The sequence below is a fragment of the Rhinoderma darwinii genome, chromosome 6 (assembly GCF_050947455.1).
Source record: "Rhinoderma darwinii isolate aRhiDar2 chromosome 6, aRhiDar2.hap1, whole genome shotgun sequence".
Classification (NCBI taxonomy): domain Eukaryota; kingdom Metazoa; phylum Chordata; class Amphibia; order Anura; family Rhinodermatidae; genus Rhinoderma; species Rhinoderma darwinii.
In genome coordinates, this window is record NC_134692.1 from 33,377,810 (window position 1) to 33,396,321 (window position 18,512).

General features: G+C 39.9%; 1 protein-coding gene across 7 annotated transcripts in view; it reads left to right on the plus strand.

Moving 5' to 3' along the window:
* Positions 1 to 18,512, plus strand: part of RAPGEF4 (Rap guanine nucleotide exchange factor 4) — a 250,177-nt gene that overhangs the window by 164,847 nt on the left and 66,818 nt on the right. For 4 of the 7 annotated variants that reach the window (XR_012849484.1, XM_075829468.1, XM_075829471.1 and 1 more), the window contains 3 exons: positions 4,182 to 4,262; positions 6,601 to 6,707; positions 16,200 to 16,321. Coding sequence is in view for 6 of the 7 variants with exons in the window: in XM_075829468.1 (XP_075685583.1) it covers positions 4,182 to 4,262; positions 6,601 to 6,707; positions 16,200 to 16,321 (310 nt within the window). In the remaining variant the exon portion in view is untranslated. The remainder of the gene's footprint in view (positions 1 to 4,181; positions 4,263 to 6,600; positions 6,708 to 16,199; positions 16,322 to 18,512) is intronic. The other 3 variants (XM_075829470.1, XM_075829473.1, XM_075829469.1) reach the window with 2 other exon arrangements.

The window sequence follows — 18,512 nt, forward strand, 5'->3', positions numbered from 1 at the left end:
ACAGAGGGCTTTGTACAATGCGTATGTGCTACGTCGATGTGCAGGCCAGAGGGGAACTTTCCTGGAATTTCAAGATCTAATCTTTAGGGACCAGGAAGGGGGGGCACCCAGTACTTCTGGAAGCGAGGCCACACGCATCGTACCAGGGCAACACTTTCCAGGAGAAGGTCCCCAAACCGGTGGAAAGGGAAAGAGTCAAAAGAGGTGCAGAGTCTGCTATAAGAGGGGGATAAGGAAGAACACAATATACCAATGTGACACGTGTCCCGAAAAACCAGGGCTCTGTATAAAAGATTGTTTTAAAATGTATCATACATCCCTTGATTTTTAATTTACCCTGATGCACTCCGCACAGCTTACCCCCCTCATCTTTCCCTTCTGAGCCCTGCCGTATGCCCAGGCAGCTGATAACAGCCACATGTAGGGTATTGTCGTACCCAGGAGAACCCACATTACAATTTAAGGGGTGTATATCTCCGGTGGCGCATGCTGGGCACACTATATTGGACACTGAAATGGCATATACATATATAAAATTGCAAATCTCACACTGCACCATCTGCTGCGCATTATCTTTTACACAGTACCTGTGGGGTCAAAATGCTCACTACACCTCTAGATGAATGTCTTAAGGGGTGTAGTTTTTAAAATGGGGTCACTTCTCGGGGGTTTCAACTGTACTGGTACCTCAGGGGCTTCTGCACACATGACTTAGCACCAGAAAAGCTCCAGTAGGCCAAATGGTGGTCCTTTCCTTCTGAGCCCTCCCATGGGCCCAAAGGGCAGTTTATCACCACAAATGGGGTATTGCCGCACTAAGGACAAATTGGGCAACAAAATGGGGTATGTTGTTCCCTGTGAAAATAAGAAATTTTGATCAAAAATGACATTTTATTGGAAAAAATATCATTTTTTTTCATTTCACAGCCCAATTCAAATAGGTGCTGTGAAAAAACTGTGCGGTCAAAATGATAACAAAAACCATAAATGAATTCCTTGAGGGGTGTAGTTTCCAAAATGGGGTCACTTCTGGTGGGTTTCCATTGCTTTGATACCTCTGGGGCTCTGCAAATGCAACATGGCACCCGAAAACCAATCCAGCAAAATCTGGACTCCAACAAACACATAGCGCTCCTTTCCGTCTGAGCCCTCCCATGGGCCCAAACGGCAGTTTATCACCACAAATGGGGTATTGCCGCACTAAGGACAAATTGGGCAACAAAATGGGGTATGTTGTTCCCTGTGAAAATAAGAAATTTTGATCAAAAATGACATCTTATTGGAAAAAATATAATTTTTTTCATTTCACAGCCCAATTCAAATAGGTGCTGTGAAAAACCTGTGCGGTCAAAATGATAACAAAAACCATAAATGAATTCCTTGAGGGGTGTAGTTTCCAAAATGGGGTCACTTCTGGTGGGTTTCCATTGCTTTGATACCTCTGGGGCTCTGCAAATGCGACATGGCACCCGAAAACCAATCCAGCAAAATCTGGACTCCAACAAACACATAGCGCTCCTTTCCTTCTGAGCCCTCCCATGGGCCCAAACGGCAGTTTATCACCACAAATGGGGTATTGCCGCACTAAGGACAAATTGGGCAACAAAATGGGGTATGTTGTTCCCTGTGAAAATAAGAAAATTTGATCAAAAATGACATTTTATTGGAAAAAATATCATTTTTTTCATTTCACAGCCCAATTCAAATAGGTGCTGTGAAAAAACTGTGCGGTCAAAATGATAACAAAAACCATAAATGAATTCCTTGAGGGGTGTAATTTCCAAAATGGGGTCACTTCTGGTGGGTTTCCATTGTTTTGATACCTCAACGCCTCTTCAAACCTGGCATGCTGCCTAAAATATATTCTAATAAAAAAGAGGCCTCAAAATGCACTAGGTGCTTCTTTGCTTCTAGGGCTTGTGTTTTAGTCCACGAGCGCAGTAGGGCCACATGTGGGACATTTCTAAAAACTGCAGAATCTGGACAATACATATTTAGTAGTATTTCTCTGGTAAAACCTTCTCTGTTACTAAAAAAAAATTGAATAAAATTGAAATTCAGCAGAAAAAATGAAATTTGCAAATTTCATTTCCACTTTGCTTTAATTCCTGTGAAATGCCTGAAGGGTTAAAAAACTTTCTATATGCTGTTTTGAATACTTTGAGGGGTCTAGTTTTTAAAATGGGGTGTTTTATGGGGGTTTCTAATACATAGGCCCCTCAAATCCACTTCAGAACTGAACTGGCACCTTCAAAAAAAGGCTTTTGAAATTTTCTTAAGAATATGAGAAATTGCTGTTTATGTTCTAAACCTTGTAACGTCCAAGAAAAATAAAATAATGTTCAAAAAACGATGCCAATCTAAAGTAGACATATGGGAAATGTGAACTAGTAACTATTTTGGGTGGTATAACCGTCTGTTTTTCAAGCAGATGCATTTAAATTCTGAAAAATGCTTTTTTTTGTACATTTTCTCTAAATTTTGCAATTTTTCACAAATAAAGACTGAATATATCGACCAAATTTTACCACGAACATGAAGCCCAAAGTGTCACGAGAAAACAATCTCAGAATCGCTTGGATAGGTTTAAGCATTCCGACGTTATTACCACATAAAGTGAAATATGTCAGATTTGAAAAATGGGCTCTGAGCCTTAAGGCCCAAACTAGGCTGCGTCCTTAAGGGGTTAAAATATTTTTTATAAAAAGTCGCATCTACTCCAAAATGGTACCAATAAAAACTACAAGTCGTCCCGCAAAAAAAAAAGCCCTCATACAACTGCATCGGCAAAAAAATAAAACAGTTATGGCTCTTCAAATATGGAGACGCAAAAACAAATAATTTTGAAAAAAAAGTGTGTAAAAGTAGTAAAACATACAAAATCGATATAAATTTGGTATCATTGCAATCACAACAACCCGCTGAATAAAGTTATTGTGTTATTTATACCACATGGTAAACGGCATAAATTTAGGACGCAAAAAAAGTGTGGGTAAATTGCAGGTTTTTTTTATTCCCCCCCCCCCCAAAAAAGTTAATAAAAGTTAATCAGTAAATTCCATGTACCCCAAAGTGATGCTATTAAAAATTACAACTTGTCCCACAAAAAACAAGACTATATACAGCTATGTCAACGCAAAAATGAAAAAGTTTCAGCTCTTTGAATGAAATGATGGAAAAACTGAAAAAATGGCTTGGTCATTAAGGGTATGTTCACACGGCCAAATTTCAGACGTATACGAGGCGTATTATGCCTCGTTTTACGTCTGAAAATAGGGCTACAATACGTCGGCAAACATCTGCCCATTCATTTGAATGGGTTTGCCGACGTACTGTGCAGACGACCTGTTATTTACGCGTCGTCGTTTGACAGCTGTCAAACGACGACGCGTAAAAATACAGCCTCGTCAAAAGAAGTGCAGGACACTTCTTTGGACGTTTTTGGAGCTGTTTTCTCATAGACTCCAATGAAAACAGCTCCAAAAACGGACGTAAAAAACGCCGCGAAAACGGCGCAAAAAACGCCACGAAAAATGCGAGTTGGTAAAAAAACGTCTGAAAAGCAGTGTCTGTTTTCCCTTCAAAACAGCTGGATTTTCAGACGTTTTTGTTGACTACGTGTGAACATGTATAAATTAAATGTTGCCGGTATTATCTGGATTCAAAAATAAAATACTATGTTAAATTTTATTTAACCCAAGAGTGCCTAGTTATATTTCTGGATCATTTTTCTTTTTTCTTTTTTTCTACGTGTGAACATACCCTAATGTCTAAAATAGGCTGGTCATGAAGGGGTTAAGGCTCTCATGTTGTTACTAAGTGCTGTGCTCCATCACTTAACATTTATCAGATTCCCCTGTAGCTTTACAAGTCAGTGGTCTTGAGATATGTTAACCATAAAACATATTGACATATTTTGCTCTTTTCATTTCCCATAAGTACTACTTATAATTTATAAACTTAAACATTTCAGTTTTCTCCTTTTTACTAATATATAATTTATATTGTTCTATCCTTTTATTTCATTTATGTTTTTCTAGTTTGCATTACTTTGTTTTCCCAAAGACCTGTTCATTTTAGATTTTCATTAACCTGATTATTTCCTTCTCTTGATTGCTAATATTTTTTCTTTGTATTTATGTTTGTTTTTTGTTTATTTTTGGTTACGTCTTATTTTTCAGACCCCCCTCCTTGAAAATCAAAACACGCTTCGTCCAGCTAAAACCATTACAGAGGTAATGGGATGTCGGGAAGTGGCTAAGGTGCATACTTATATCAAAATGGAGGGCATCCTTATCAGGAGTTTAGTCAAGAATTATGCTGATATCATAAAATGCAATTTAAAGAGGACCTGTCACCTCTGGTAACATGTCTATTTTAGCAGATACTTGAAATAACAATGGTAGAGTATATTTACTTAGACCTCTGCCTTGTGGCTTTCCACAATTATTCCTCCTGGAAGTGTATGAATACATTGACAACTGGGTGTTATAATTTTCCTTGTCAATGGAGTGTGTTCCTACACAATCTGGCATGTTCAGTACTGATAAGACAATGTCAGAGTGTTTAAGCACCCACGCCGTTGACAAGGGGTATGGTAACACCCATAATACAATTCCAGGAGGAATAACAGAGGAACAGCACAATGCAGAGTTGTAAGAAAAGGTGCTTCAGAATTGTTATTAGTATTTACTAAAACAGACATGTCAGGAGGGCTGACAGGTCTTTTTTAACCACTTAGCGAGACTTGATGTAACTGAACATCATAGTCGGTGGAGTGGAGGGGGAGTGTGAATTGGGCTCATGGACTGGGCTCGCTTCATACTCAGCGGGTTTCGGCTGTATGTTACAGCCGACACTTCACTGCAATGGACGGTATAGAAGATAACCACCTACCATGCAATGGTCAATAGTAACCACTGCATCCAAGCTGTTAGAAAGGGGGGAGAGCCCTCTCTGTAACTCCATCGGACTCCCCGCATTGGTATCGCGGGGGGGGGGGGGCGATGGTTGTCATGGCAGCCTGAGGGTCTAATAAAAATGTTAAACGTAAAAAAAAAAGCTTATTCCCCTAAAGTAATGTACAAAATAGAAAAAAGAAACAATATGGGTATCGCCATGTCCGTAAAAGTCAGAACTATTATAATATAACATGAGGAACGCGTTGAAATAATAAATACCGTCAAAGTTGTTTTTTTTGGTCACCTTAGCTGCTCAAAAAAAATGGAATAAAAAGTGATCAAAAAGTTGTATGTACTCAAAAATAGTAACAATGCCAAAAATAAAGAAATTGCAGCTCGACCCGCAAAAAACAAGCCCTCACACCGCTCCATCGATGGAAAAAACTAGACGTTATTGCTCTCAGAATATGACGTCACAAAAAAAGGTTTTTTTATTAACAAATTGGTCTTTCTTTACAAAAGTAGTAAAACATTTAAAAAAACATATACATTATATGGTGCCATTAAAAACTACAACTCGGCCCACAAAAAGACAAGCCCACATACGGCTATGTCAATGGCAAAATAAAAAAGTTATGGCTTTTGGAATGTGGGGAGTAAAAAAATGAAAATTAAAAAGCTAAAAATGGCTTTGGCGGCAAGGGGTTAAATGTATTTTAATTTTTGCGCACCATTTTAAAATTAATATCTATGTACTGTCTACATAAAAAGGGAAGTAACTGCAGATTCTTTCCCTAACAACATGTACAGTATAATCACATCTAGTGCTGTACTGTACATATTGCCGACTACTAAGCTAACATCTCTCAGCAATTCCTGCTGGTTCGGGTGATTTGTATTTAGGGTGGTATAGAAGCAGAAAAGCTAAGGCTCTATACAAATCGGTGCTACAGGCTGGCTTCCATTAGGCAGAACCCGACGGACCCCATTATAAGTCATGGGGGTTCTTCAGGCACCGCTGGTGTTGGCGCCGTTATAAATTGAAGCCACATTGCAGATGTGAACAAAGACTAATACAGGTGTATCCATCATGTAAAGATTAATACAAGATGAGCTGTGTGTTTGGCCAAATTTTTATTTAGATTATATGTAGATGTAAGGCTGGATTCACACCTGCGTTGGTGTGTTCCGTTATTCTGCTTTGTCAGAGGAACAGAATAGGGGAATGACGGAACCATTCGTTCCGTTGCACAACGAATACCGCCGGTATTTACTTTAATGGGTTCCGTCGATTTTCCATCGGGGTGTCCATGATTTTACCGCACACAATAGCACAGCATGCTGCGCGATTGTCTCCGGTACACTCCGGCAAACCCTGCCGGATCTGCGATGTGAACATAGCCTAATTTGAAAAGTAATGTTTGAAGGTAGGACTATCTTTTCAAAGCAAGACACCCGACAGCCAATCAGGTTTGAAAGTGAACTATGATATGTGATTGGCTGTGAATTGCCTCCTTTCAACCCCCCAATTTCTATACAACCCCATTATACTTGCCTTGTTTCATTTCCGTAGCCCAATTGTGATTCTTTGCAGATTCTTATCTAATTAATTGAGTAGCGTTTCTAGCCAACAGGGGATTTGATTTATATTTGTTGTGCTTCTTTTCATTTATTTTTTCTTATGTCAAAAATATTCAAGGTCCCTTCTGAGCGGATCCTCAGGGCTGGGAAGACTTTACGCAATGCCATCCTTTTACGCGCGCCTCACATGATCAGAGATCGCAAATACCATCTCAAGACGTACAGGTGAGCAACATCGTTTTCTAAGTATATCTATGGAGTGTAGAGCAACACAAATAGACCATGGACACAAATAAAAATGATATTTTTAAGTCCAAACTGAAATTGCATTAATAATCACTGTTTATAAATGCACAAAATGTTCGCTGAGAGGGAAATTTATCTAACCTGCTTATTTTTTTATACTACTATGGGGTGAAATCAGTAATTGCAAAGAAGACCCCACTATGTGAAATACCAGTGTTTTACTTTACAATGATGGGAATAATGTTTTTAATAAAAATATTCTCTGTTCACAGAGCATAAAGAATTATCGGTAGATCGGTAATATTCAGACCCCAATCAGCATGCGTAAACCCAACTTAAAGGGATTGTACTAAAAGCAACAATTATCCCCTATCCAATGGATAGGTGAAAATTGTCTGATTGCTGGGAGCACCGCCGATCGCGTGGACTGGGTTCCCCAACCTCCGGTTGCTCCTCACTGCGGGGGACGTACTGGTGCTTTAGTTGTCCCAAACCTAGTGATTGGTTCCCTTTAAAGGATATGTGCAACTTTGTCATTGGAAATACATGTTTCTTTAGATATGTATCTGTTTACCTGGTGAGGCTAAAGTTGCACTATGTTGTTGGCTGATTTCTGCTTCTTGTGAAGATTCAGGTGCAGAGTTTAGTGGGCATTCCCTGCATGCTTTTTCTCATACTCCCTCTCACAATGATCTAGAATTGTTCCTGAAACAAAATACTGCCTTAGGAAAGTGGCTTTAGGCCTTATTCACACAAGCGTATTTCACATCCGTGTTACGGGCGTTAAAACAACGGACGTCACACGGACCTATGCAACTCAATGGGGCCATTCAGACATTGTGTTTTCCACGCAGCGTGTGTCCGCTGCGTGGAACTCACTGCATGTCCTATTCTTGTGCGTTTTTTTGCGCATCACGCACCCATTGAAGTCAATGGGTGCGTGAAAAAAACGGACAGCGTACAGACGTCATCCGTGTGCTTTCTGTGTTTTTCACGCACCAGTTGCTAAAGAAATAATGAGGAAAAAATCAAACACCTCCTTCAGTTTTTTTTTTTGCTGACATAGGAAACGCGTGACATACGCGTGTAAAAAGCGCAGATGCACACCGTACACGGATGCCACACGGAACAGCAACGCAGTAAAAACTCGGTGTTTTTTACGTCCGCAAAACGGACACGCTCGTGTGAATTAGGCCTTAGTCTGCCTACCGCTCTCACATTGATATGGCTGTGCAAGCCAGATTTCTAGGTGAAAATTTTGCTCACGGTTGCTCAGGGATATATAACATACTGTCTTTGTGAATAATACCTACTTGTTCTGCACAGATCTCTGTAAAGTGCTCAAGAATAGGTTTTTCAAGTGAGAAAATGAGGGAGGAATATATAACTGCATCAGACTACCCCAACCCTTGTTCCCACCCATAGGCTGAGGGCCAAGACATGGGATTCCCACCTATCAGACACTTTCCTAAGCCAATAGATATGCAATAAATGTCTGAAGTAGGAAGTTCTTGCACACTGATAAATTTTGTTTTTTTTAACGTTTATTTACTTCTCGTTTTTCATATGTCGGCATAAATATTTAGTCGGGTATCAGTCAAGTATCTATGTCACATTTAATGGGAAAGGTAATAAACAAAAGGCGCAAAACCAAAGTAAATTTAATCCAGAAACCAAAAATATGTGATAAAAAATACTGTAAATACGAATTCAGAGAAAGCGCCAGGATCATAACCACACGAAGAGCGATGGCAGTCCTCCAAAGATCTTACAATAGCTTGTGAAAGCCCTTTGTTATTTCCAACATTGAGTAACATTTTGTGCGAGTTTTTGTAGGGATAAGCTCTACCTCACTGGGCCTAAGAAGCATTTGCAGAAAAAGTCATCATTTGTACAATGGTCGTCTCAGAACTAGCGTTAGCATAAAATATTTAAATATTCTTCCCCCTTGCCAGTTCTCATTTATTTCATGGTCGCTTAAACAACATACTGGCAGCTGAGTTCTTTTATTCAATCTTCAATTATCAAAAATTTGCCCTGACTTAAAACCCACGTAATGCGCAATTGTAAGTTTATACATGCGCGTTTTAGGATATTGTTAGACATCTCAATCCGACCATACAGATCTGTATTTAGGTTCATTTTCTTACTTTTAAAGTAAAAAATAATATATGCATATAAAATTTTACTTTTTCTTATTTTAAATATAATATATTACTATTTTGCACCTATCGCCAACATAGAAAATAAAGCTGGACTGGAGTCCAATCCCACTCCACCACCCAAGTCATATGTATCGTTTTTTTTAAAGAAATTCAGGATGACACAGTGTAGGAACGTATTAATATTTTTGTAAGAATCATTATTTTTCGAGATTGACAAATTTGTCACGCTAGACTATTTTCTCTTCCTTGCGCCACCTCATGGTCGTCATACTCCAATATTGTGTGAAACAAATTGGCGGATTTCACGACTCTTCTTAGCCACTGACCTTATCTAGACACTTCAAAACTGTTGAGCTAGTTGCAAAAAGTGTCTAAAATGCATAATAAATGTGGCACATGCCATGTTCTTTTTTTGGTGCATTTTGCTTAGTAAATGTCTACATTATCTATAAAAAGAGGTTAAAGGGGTTTTCCAATCCTTTTTTTTTTTTTTTAAATCAATGCAATGTTCCTCTATTAAGATATTAGTGCACTCTGACTATCTTTTTCTTGATAATAAATGGTTTTAGTAACATTACTCCCTATTGTTTACCTTGAGAGGTTTGTTTTGTTCAGTAAGTTCATTCCTCTTCTCTTCCTGTGTTTCTCCTCCCTGCATGCACTGCTCTAGTCCCAGCATGCAATGTGCATGCAGCAGTGCACTTGCTCCGCCTACTACACCCAGCTCTACTAACTTCTGCAATCTCAGTCTTCATTTTGGTGCTCTCATTCTATTACTGATAGCACAAGCTGAAATCACTGGATATCTGCGTTTTTAACCTCTTAACGCCGAAGGGCGGATATATCAGTCCTCTGCAGCTGCTAGTTCGCGCAGGAGGAGGGATATATCCGTCCTGTGATCGCGCGGGTACTGCCAGTGTACCCACACGATCAGCGGCAGGAGCACGGCTGTTATACACAGCCTGGCTCCTGCTGCAACTGCGGGAATCGAAGCGCGCTCCGATTCCGGCAGTTTAACCCATTAAATGCCGCTGTCAATAGTGACCGCGGCATCTAATGTGTTTGACAGAGGGAGGGAGCTCCCTCTGTTTTATACTGACAGGCAATAATGCTTTGGTATACGAAGTATACCAAAGCATTATATATGCGATCGGCACATCGCATAGTGAAGTCCCATGGTGGGACTAAAAAAAAAATGGCAATCCGTTAAATAAAGTTGGTGAAAAAACAAAAAAAAAATTACAGTGAAATACTTTTTTAAAGTAAAAGTGTCAAAACAAATCACACATACACATATATGGTATCCCCGCGATCGTAACCACTTGAACAATAAAATTAACACATTAATTAAACCGCTGGATGAACGGCGTCCAAAAAAACAACGGCAAAATTCGCTCTTTTCTCCCATTCCCACCATAAAAAATTAAATAAAAATTAATCTAAGTCCTATGTACCCCAAAATAGTACTAATGAAAACTACACATTGTCCCGCAAAAATCAAGCCCACTTACGGCCACATAGACGGAAAAATAAAACCGTTACGGCTCTTGGAATGCGGTGATGCAAAAACAAGTAATTTTTTTCTAAAAGGGTTTTTATTGTGCAAAACATAAAACCTTTACATATTTGGTATCCCCGTAACCGTGCCGAGCCATAGAATAAAGTTAACATGTTATTTACGCTGCATAGTAAACGGCGTAAATTTATAACGTGAAAATCAATACTGGAATAGCTGCTTATTTTCAATTCTCTCCTAAAATAAAGTTAATAAAAGTTAATATATTATATGCATCTAAAAATGGTACAATTACAAAATACAACTCGTCCCGCAAAAAACAAGCCCTTATACGGCTATGTCGACGGAATAAAAAAAAGTTACGACTCTTGGAATGCGACCGTGAAAAAAACAAAAATAATCCTTGGTCATTAACGTGCAAAATGGCCCGGTCATTAAGGGGTTAAACGGTTTGAAGAGGTCTTGTGGTACCAAAACAGTGGAAACCCCCAAAAGGTGCCCCCATTTTGGAAACTAGACCCCTTGAGGAATTCATTGTAGTTTTCTTGGGGTGCATGCGGCGTTTTGATCAGTTTTTATTCTATTTTTAGGTGGCGTGGTGACTAAAAAAACAGCAATTCTACTATTGTTTTTTTATTCTATTTTTGTTACAGCGTTCACCGTGCGCTATAAATGACATATTCACTTTATTCTGCGGGGCGATACGATTAGGGCTCATTTACACGAGCGTGTTATACATCCGTGCAACGCGCGTCGCAGGGACCTATGTTAGTCTATGGGGCCGTGCAGCCAGGTGCGTGATTTTCACGCAGCGTATGTCCGCTGCGTGAAGCGCACGACGTCCTATATTTGTGCGCTGTTCGCACATCACGCACCCATTGAAGTCAATGGGTGCGTGAAAACCACGCATGTGGCACGGAAGCAATTCCGTGGGACGCGCGTGATTCGCGCAACAGCACTGTAAAGGATGAATGAAAACAGAAAAGCACCACGTTCTTTTCTGTTTACAAACATCCAAACGGAGTGTCATAATGATGGCGGCTGCGCGAAAACCAGGCAGCCGCGCATCATAAAGGGCTGACACACGGAGCTGTTAATTGCCTTTTGCGCACGCAAAACGCCGCGCTTTTTGCTTGCACAAAATGCACACGCTCGTGTAAACTCGGCCTTACGGTGACACCAGATGTTTATAGTTCTTTTATGTCTTATGGCGTTTGCACAATAAAATACGTTTTGTAAAAAATCATTCACTTTTTGTGTTCTCTTATTCTAAGAGCAAGAACTTTATTATTTTTCCATCAATAAAGCCGTGCGAGGACTTATTTTTTGCGTAACGAACTGTAGTTTCGATCAGGACCATTTTTCGGTACATGCGACTTTTTGATCTATTTTTAATAAATTTTTGGGGAGGTGAAGTGACCAAACAATTGTGATTTTGGTACGGTTTATTATTATTTTCTTTTACGCCGTTCACCGCGCGGGATAAATAACGAAATAATTTTGTAGTTCAGGCCGTTACGGACGCGGCGATACCAATTATGTATATTTTATTTATTTATATATTTTTATTAATAAAAAAGGACTGATAAGGGAAAAAAAGGGGATTTTTTTTAACTTTTATTTTCTTATTTTTACACATCTTTTTTTTTTACTTTATTACTTTGTCCCACTAGGGGACTTGAGGGCAGGAGGCTCTGATCGCTATTCTAATACAATGCACTACATGCGTAGTGCAGTGTATTAGAACTGTCAGCTATTCACTGACAGCAAGCATAGTGGGTCCTGACTTTGTCAGGACCCATTAGGCTTCCGTCGATGGCATAGCCGGACGCCATTGTTTGGTGTCCGGTTGCCATAGTAACCATCGCCGGCCGCTATCGTGTAGCAGGCCGGCGATGGTAACTTAACCCCTAAAAAGCCGCGATCTCTATTGAACGCGGCTTTTAAGGGGTTAGACAGCGGGGACACAGCGATCGGTCCCCGCTGTAGGAGCTGCGGCAGCTGCTGTACGAGACAGCAGCTGTCACAGCTCCTGCACCTGTCGGGAAGACGGCCGAAACGGCCGTTATTCCCGCAACGTCGTATTCCGTCGGTAATTTATAAGGGGTTATAATTTAACAGAGCATGCGCGGTGGAGTGTGTTAACCACGCATGCTCTGAGATAAAGAAGCACGTGGTACGGTTACGTCATTTGTGACGTAACCGTACAGTGTGAAAGCCGGAAACCGGAAGCAAGGCAGAAGACTAAATGGACGGGTCTGCACAGGAAGTGCAGATTTTGCTTCACTAAGGGGGCGGTGACGGAGGAGGATATACGACGCTACAGCCATCTGATGAAACGTAAGTACATTGTAAAGTTATATCATTTTCATTGTTTTATTTAAATAAATGTAATTTTTTAGTTCCGGAATACCCCTTTAACATAAACTTTATATACGGATCAAGAGAGGAAGAGTCTTAATCATTTCCTGTCATTTAAAAAAAACGGAGAAAATGCTATGTGTGAAGATTCCCTTGCTGAAGTGATATCTACAAAATGATGTACTATTAAATAAAAAGTTATTAAATGTGTATTTATTTACATCCAGTATTATGAGACATCTAATTCGTGCACACAGACGTATTATGGCTTTATTTTGTATGGAGCTATAATAGGGCTTGAGGGCATGAGGCCCCTACTGTAGCTCCATCGTATGCCGTATGTAGGGAGGTATTCTGGTAAGCGTTGCTTCTAGGGGAGAATACTGTATCTCGGTAGATATAGCACTCGACTAAGCCTCCGGCCTGGGGACTAGTATGTCCTAGGGATTGTCATTATAAATACCTCATTATCCAAAAAGTCTAACATCAGAAGAGTAAGTTTCCTGGCGTTAATAATCGATTGAAAAGCTCTAGTCAGTGGAGAAAATTTCAGTGCAGCTCAGAAATTGATGGTAAAACTGATCGAACATAGTGACGAAGTGAGTTTTACTGTCAGTTTTTGAGAAGCTGATTTAGAGTTGACGACCAAAAAATGGCAATATCTCTGTAAGTAAAAGGAACATAATAGCCAAACTTGGGCTACTGTTCTATTTCCGATTTATTTTCCAATATATGGCTACATTTTTAGTGCAAATCCCCTTTCAAAATATTTTTAAACAGTATAAAATTCTATAGTCTTAATACATAAAAATACCCAAACTGGTCGAACTGCTTACATTTTCACTTGGGTGGTACAGTAGTTCCTGGATAAGGCAGAGGTATAAATTTGGGGTAATGGTCACATTTATTCAAATTAGGGAAGGAGAGTTGATACCTGAAAAGATTACCTTTAAGTTTTACCACCGGCCGCTGATTTGACAGCTTTCTCCCCATACAGTGCATGGTAAAAAAGCTGCCAATCAGCTTCAATTCGGTGGGGCTAGCTGCAGATCATGAATATCGAGGACTCTTGAGCGTGAGCACATCATTGAGAGGACTGCTTGCTCGTCTCGTGCTGTAGGAGATAAACAGGGATTAAAGCAAAATGACTGTACATTACAAAATAAGTTATACACCACTGGAATCAGGGTCTCTGGCACCACTTTATGGTGCCCTCAGACAGGGTGGCATAAACATGGTGACAGATTCTCTTTAATGAACCTTTGCATTGTTCTATTTCCCTTTGGCTACAAACTGAAACTAATCCTAGGTTATGAAAGGATTAGGACACCGTGAAAGAATGAGCCTTCATTCTGAAAACCATCCTTACAGAAGATATGTAGAATGTTTCCAAAATGTTAGGTCATGTTCACACTAAAAAAATTTCATGTGGAAAAATCCAACGTGAATTTGGCCAAGATCCCGTGGCAGTAACACGGGGCTAATCCTCGGTTTACTGCCGTAGTTTTGCAGTTTAAACTGCCACATCCGTATGCTTTATATTCGACTAATCTGCGTGTAGCTAACCAATGCAGTTTTCGCGTGGAATGGGTGTGGAAACCACGTCAAGAATTTATGAGTCACTTCTATTTTCTGTGAATGGGAGAAGGCTGTATTACTGTGAACCGCTGCTACGAGGGTGATGGCGCTACGAGTGTGACGGCATTTGACAGTATGGAGCATCGTAAGCTATGATGGTGTAGCCGTGGGCCCTTCAAACAGCTGATCGGCAGAGATGCCGAGAGTCGGATCCCCACCGATCAGATATTGATGTCCTATCCTGAGGTTAGGTCATCAATTTTATCTTACTGGACAACCCCTTTAAGTTGGAGAAGGCATCCTGGTGCTATAGGAATGTGCACTAAGGATGTCTAGAGCACAGTACATACTTCTGTCAGTTAGGCCCCATGCACACGAACGTAAAAACGCCCGTAATCACGGGCCGTAATTACGGCCCGCAATTACGGGCCCATAGACTTCTATTGGCCACGGGTACCTCCCCGTATGCTTACGGGAAGGTGCCCATGCCGTTGAAAAATATAGAACATGTCCTATTTTAGGCCGTAATTACGGCACGGGCAGGCCCATAGAAGTCTATGGGGCTCCCGTAATTACGGGTGACTACGTGTGTGCACCCGTAATTACGGGAGCGTTGCTAGGCGACGTCAGTGGATAGTCACTGTCCAGGGTGCTGAAAGAGTTAAGCGATCGGCAGTAACTGTTTCAGCCCCCTGGACAGTGACTTCCGATCACAATATAAATCAACGTGTAAAAAAAATAGAAGTTCATACTTACCCAGAACTCCCTGCTTCTTCCTCCAGTCCGGCCTCCTGGGATGACGTTTCAGCCCATGTGACCGCTGCAGCCAATCACAGGCCAATTACAGGCTGCAGCGGTCACATGGACTGCCGCTTCATCCAGGGAGGTCGGGCTGGATGTCAAGAGAGGGACGCGTCACCAAGACAACCGCCGGGTAAGTATTAATTTCTTTTACTTTTACCTCGGAAAGTGCTGTCCTTTCTCTCTATCCTGCACTGATAGAGAGAAGGGGCTGCCGATTAGTTCAGTGCAATTTTGCAGCGAAAACGTGCCCGTAAATACGGGTGGATTACTGGTGACACCGGACCCGTATTTATGGGCACGGGTCCGTAAATACTGGTGCAATACGGGTCGAATACGTGTGCCCAAGGACCCGTATTTACGGGAGGGAAAAAATACGTTTGTGTGCATGGGGCCTTATTCTGTAAACTTGTGCTGCATAACTGGAAGCCAAATACTGACAGGAGTGTTGTATACACGGTTCTATATGGAGCTGCGGGGATCACTGACTGCCAGCGTGTCCTCATTTTGTGAACGGGTAGCCCAGACGAACATGAAAACAATAACATGAATAATAATAGACAATTGCAAAAGGCAAATATAAATATAGCTTTACATTGCAAATACATTTCAACATGCATCATAATATAGCAAAAATCCTAACTCTGGATCTCAATCTTATTCAGTCGCTTTGAGTTTTGCCTAGATTTAATCAAAATTCTCATTACAGTAAAGTCAGTATCCTACTGTGAGAAGTCCAATATTCTTTTACTATTCTCACCCCTTTGTTAATATTGGGTGTCCCACATGATTATCATTTTTAATTTAAAGAATTGCTGATACAATTTGGGATCTATACTGAGACTACATTACTATATTAAGTAACACATTTTTCTTCTTTGAAAATTCTGTGTAAATTCTTCACTATTCTCAATTCTATAGTGCTGTTCTTCTTAAGCCAAGAGGTTTGGGGGTATTGGTGAATGTTATATATTTAGGTAAGACATAGTACTATTATATTATATTGTTATATTGTATTAATTATGTTAATTTTGTTGATGTCTTTAACAGGCAGTGCTGTGTAGGAACTGAACTAGTGGACTGGCTTATGCAGCAAAGCTCATGTGTTCATTCCCGGACGCAAGCAGTAGGCATGTGGCAGGTCGTGCTGGAGGAAGGAGTCCTTAACCACGGTAAAGTCTTAACAGTATTTTATTCATAAAGTTGGCATTAAGTCAACAAACTTTTTGTAGGAGACGGTTGCCTCACTTTTTTGCCAAAATAAATTTATATAGTCCCTAAGGTTCCTACCTTAGGACAATTGCTAGGTTATTGGATGTGCTGCTTCTTCAGAAGCCCCTTCTAACATGCTCTATAGTTCATTGCTTTGTCTGATGTATAAATGGAATATAAACTATATTAAAATGACAAATAAACCATATAGCTGAGAAAACATTGCACCAGTTTTGAAATATAGAGACAATATTGTTTTCCGTATTAAACCACCACTGCATCTTCTAATATGTCTTATAATCCAAAACTGCATTCTGAGTTTTATAAACCTCTAAGCTCAAATCTCCTTAAATTTCTTGCTTGTTCAGTGTCTGTACAGAGTATTCTGGGAGTAGTATCAATCAGAATTAAGACTGCTGCTTTAGGCTGTAAGACATACAGCAAATAAGATCAATACTTAATAAGTAATAATAAGCAAAGTAATTCAACTTTTTATGGATATTCTAACACTATGAATATAAAACAATGTTCAAAGGTGAACCTACTATCTCTTCTGATTGGCATCTAGGCAATGCAGTATGAAAAGCAGAATGCATAACGCAAAATGAGTGTACCACCCAATATTACGCTTAAATTAGGTTCTGTGGAAATATGGTTGAAAACCATCCATTATCTTCCTTGGTTTTTAGCCCCAATGTAAGTCAATTCCAGTAAATGAATCTCTCTGACAAACATATTCATATCCAAGTCGCTCTGCTCCGCTCCGCTCTGTGATCAGGTTGGGTAGTTTTTCCATCACAAACAACTTGACCCAAATTGTACAAGCTAGTATTGATCCAATGGTGTGCTTGAAAGAAAATACCATCTTAACTTATGACCTGGCATCTCGACAGACTTTACTAATTCTGAAAACAAATGGGTTGTAGTCCTTTGTAGAGCTTCCAAACCCCTTAGGTGTTTTTCCGAATTTTATGCCAAAACAAAAGGGCTACCGGAGCTTTACAAATCTCAGTTGTCCCTTTGTGGTGGTACCGGTTCACTGACACCCACCAATGTTAAACATGTCTATATGACAGAATATACATTTATGTGGGGTTCCACTTTAAATGAGAGCATTACTGTTTAATATCCCCCTTGTATTATTCGTCATTATACAGAGTAAGCCTCTTAACTGTCTGCACATAGCTTTATATTGGGACATACAATACGCTTTTCTCTCAGAGGTCGTTCCTCAGAATTTTACTGAATGTGGCAGAACTGGGCCCCATTACTGCAATGAGCCCTCCGGTACCACTTACAGCTCCTCTTTTTTAATCTATTAGACTCTTGTCACCTCCTGGCTGAGTTTATAATAAATCCTTGGGGTCTTTATTTCTGCTGGTAATCTCTGCACAAAATCTACTCATGTTACTCATCTGCTGTATCTGTTGCATACTTTGGGGTCTACAGACCACCATAGGGCTATGTGTCAATGTATTCATTATATTTGATGCTTAGTATCTCAGCCCTGAAATCTGGAAACCATAGAGTTAAAAGCTAAAATCATTAGGATAAAAACATGTAGGCTTGCACTGTATAACAGATTGTTAGTAAAGCCCTTCAGCATGGAGATTTTATTAGATTATGCATTTAACTGTTTTATTCGCAGCTCATTCAGTTCAGACTTTACAGGGAACATTGCTCACAACGCTTCAGTGCTTTCCAAATTTATACGACTATATTTTGCCCTCTGGTGGCTGCATTGGTTATACAACACATATATCAGATACTACGGTATTGTACTGTAAAAGTGCACAACATTTTTAAACCTTGTAATATCTAATAATAATAATTTACAATACAATCTTTAATAATTTTGATAATTGATATTAATGTGTAGATTTTTCAATAAACAGGTTAGGCCCTGTTCACACCTGCGTTTGGCTTTCTGTTGTTCTGCTTAGTCATAAGAGCCAAAGAACGGAAATTCTGGAAGTGCCAGTTCTGTTGAATGACGGAGACGATCGGCGCCTGACGGAACCCATTGATTTTAATGGGTTCCGTCAGGGTGTCCATATCCACAACCATTTTTATGGAGATCTCCTTTGTGAGGATAGCCTCACCATAAAAGATCACCTAATTCTTGATCTAAACATTTTTTTTCTTTTTTCT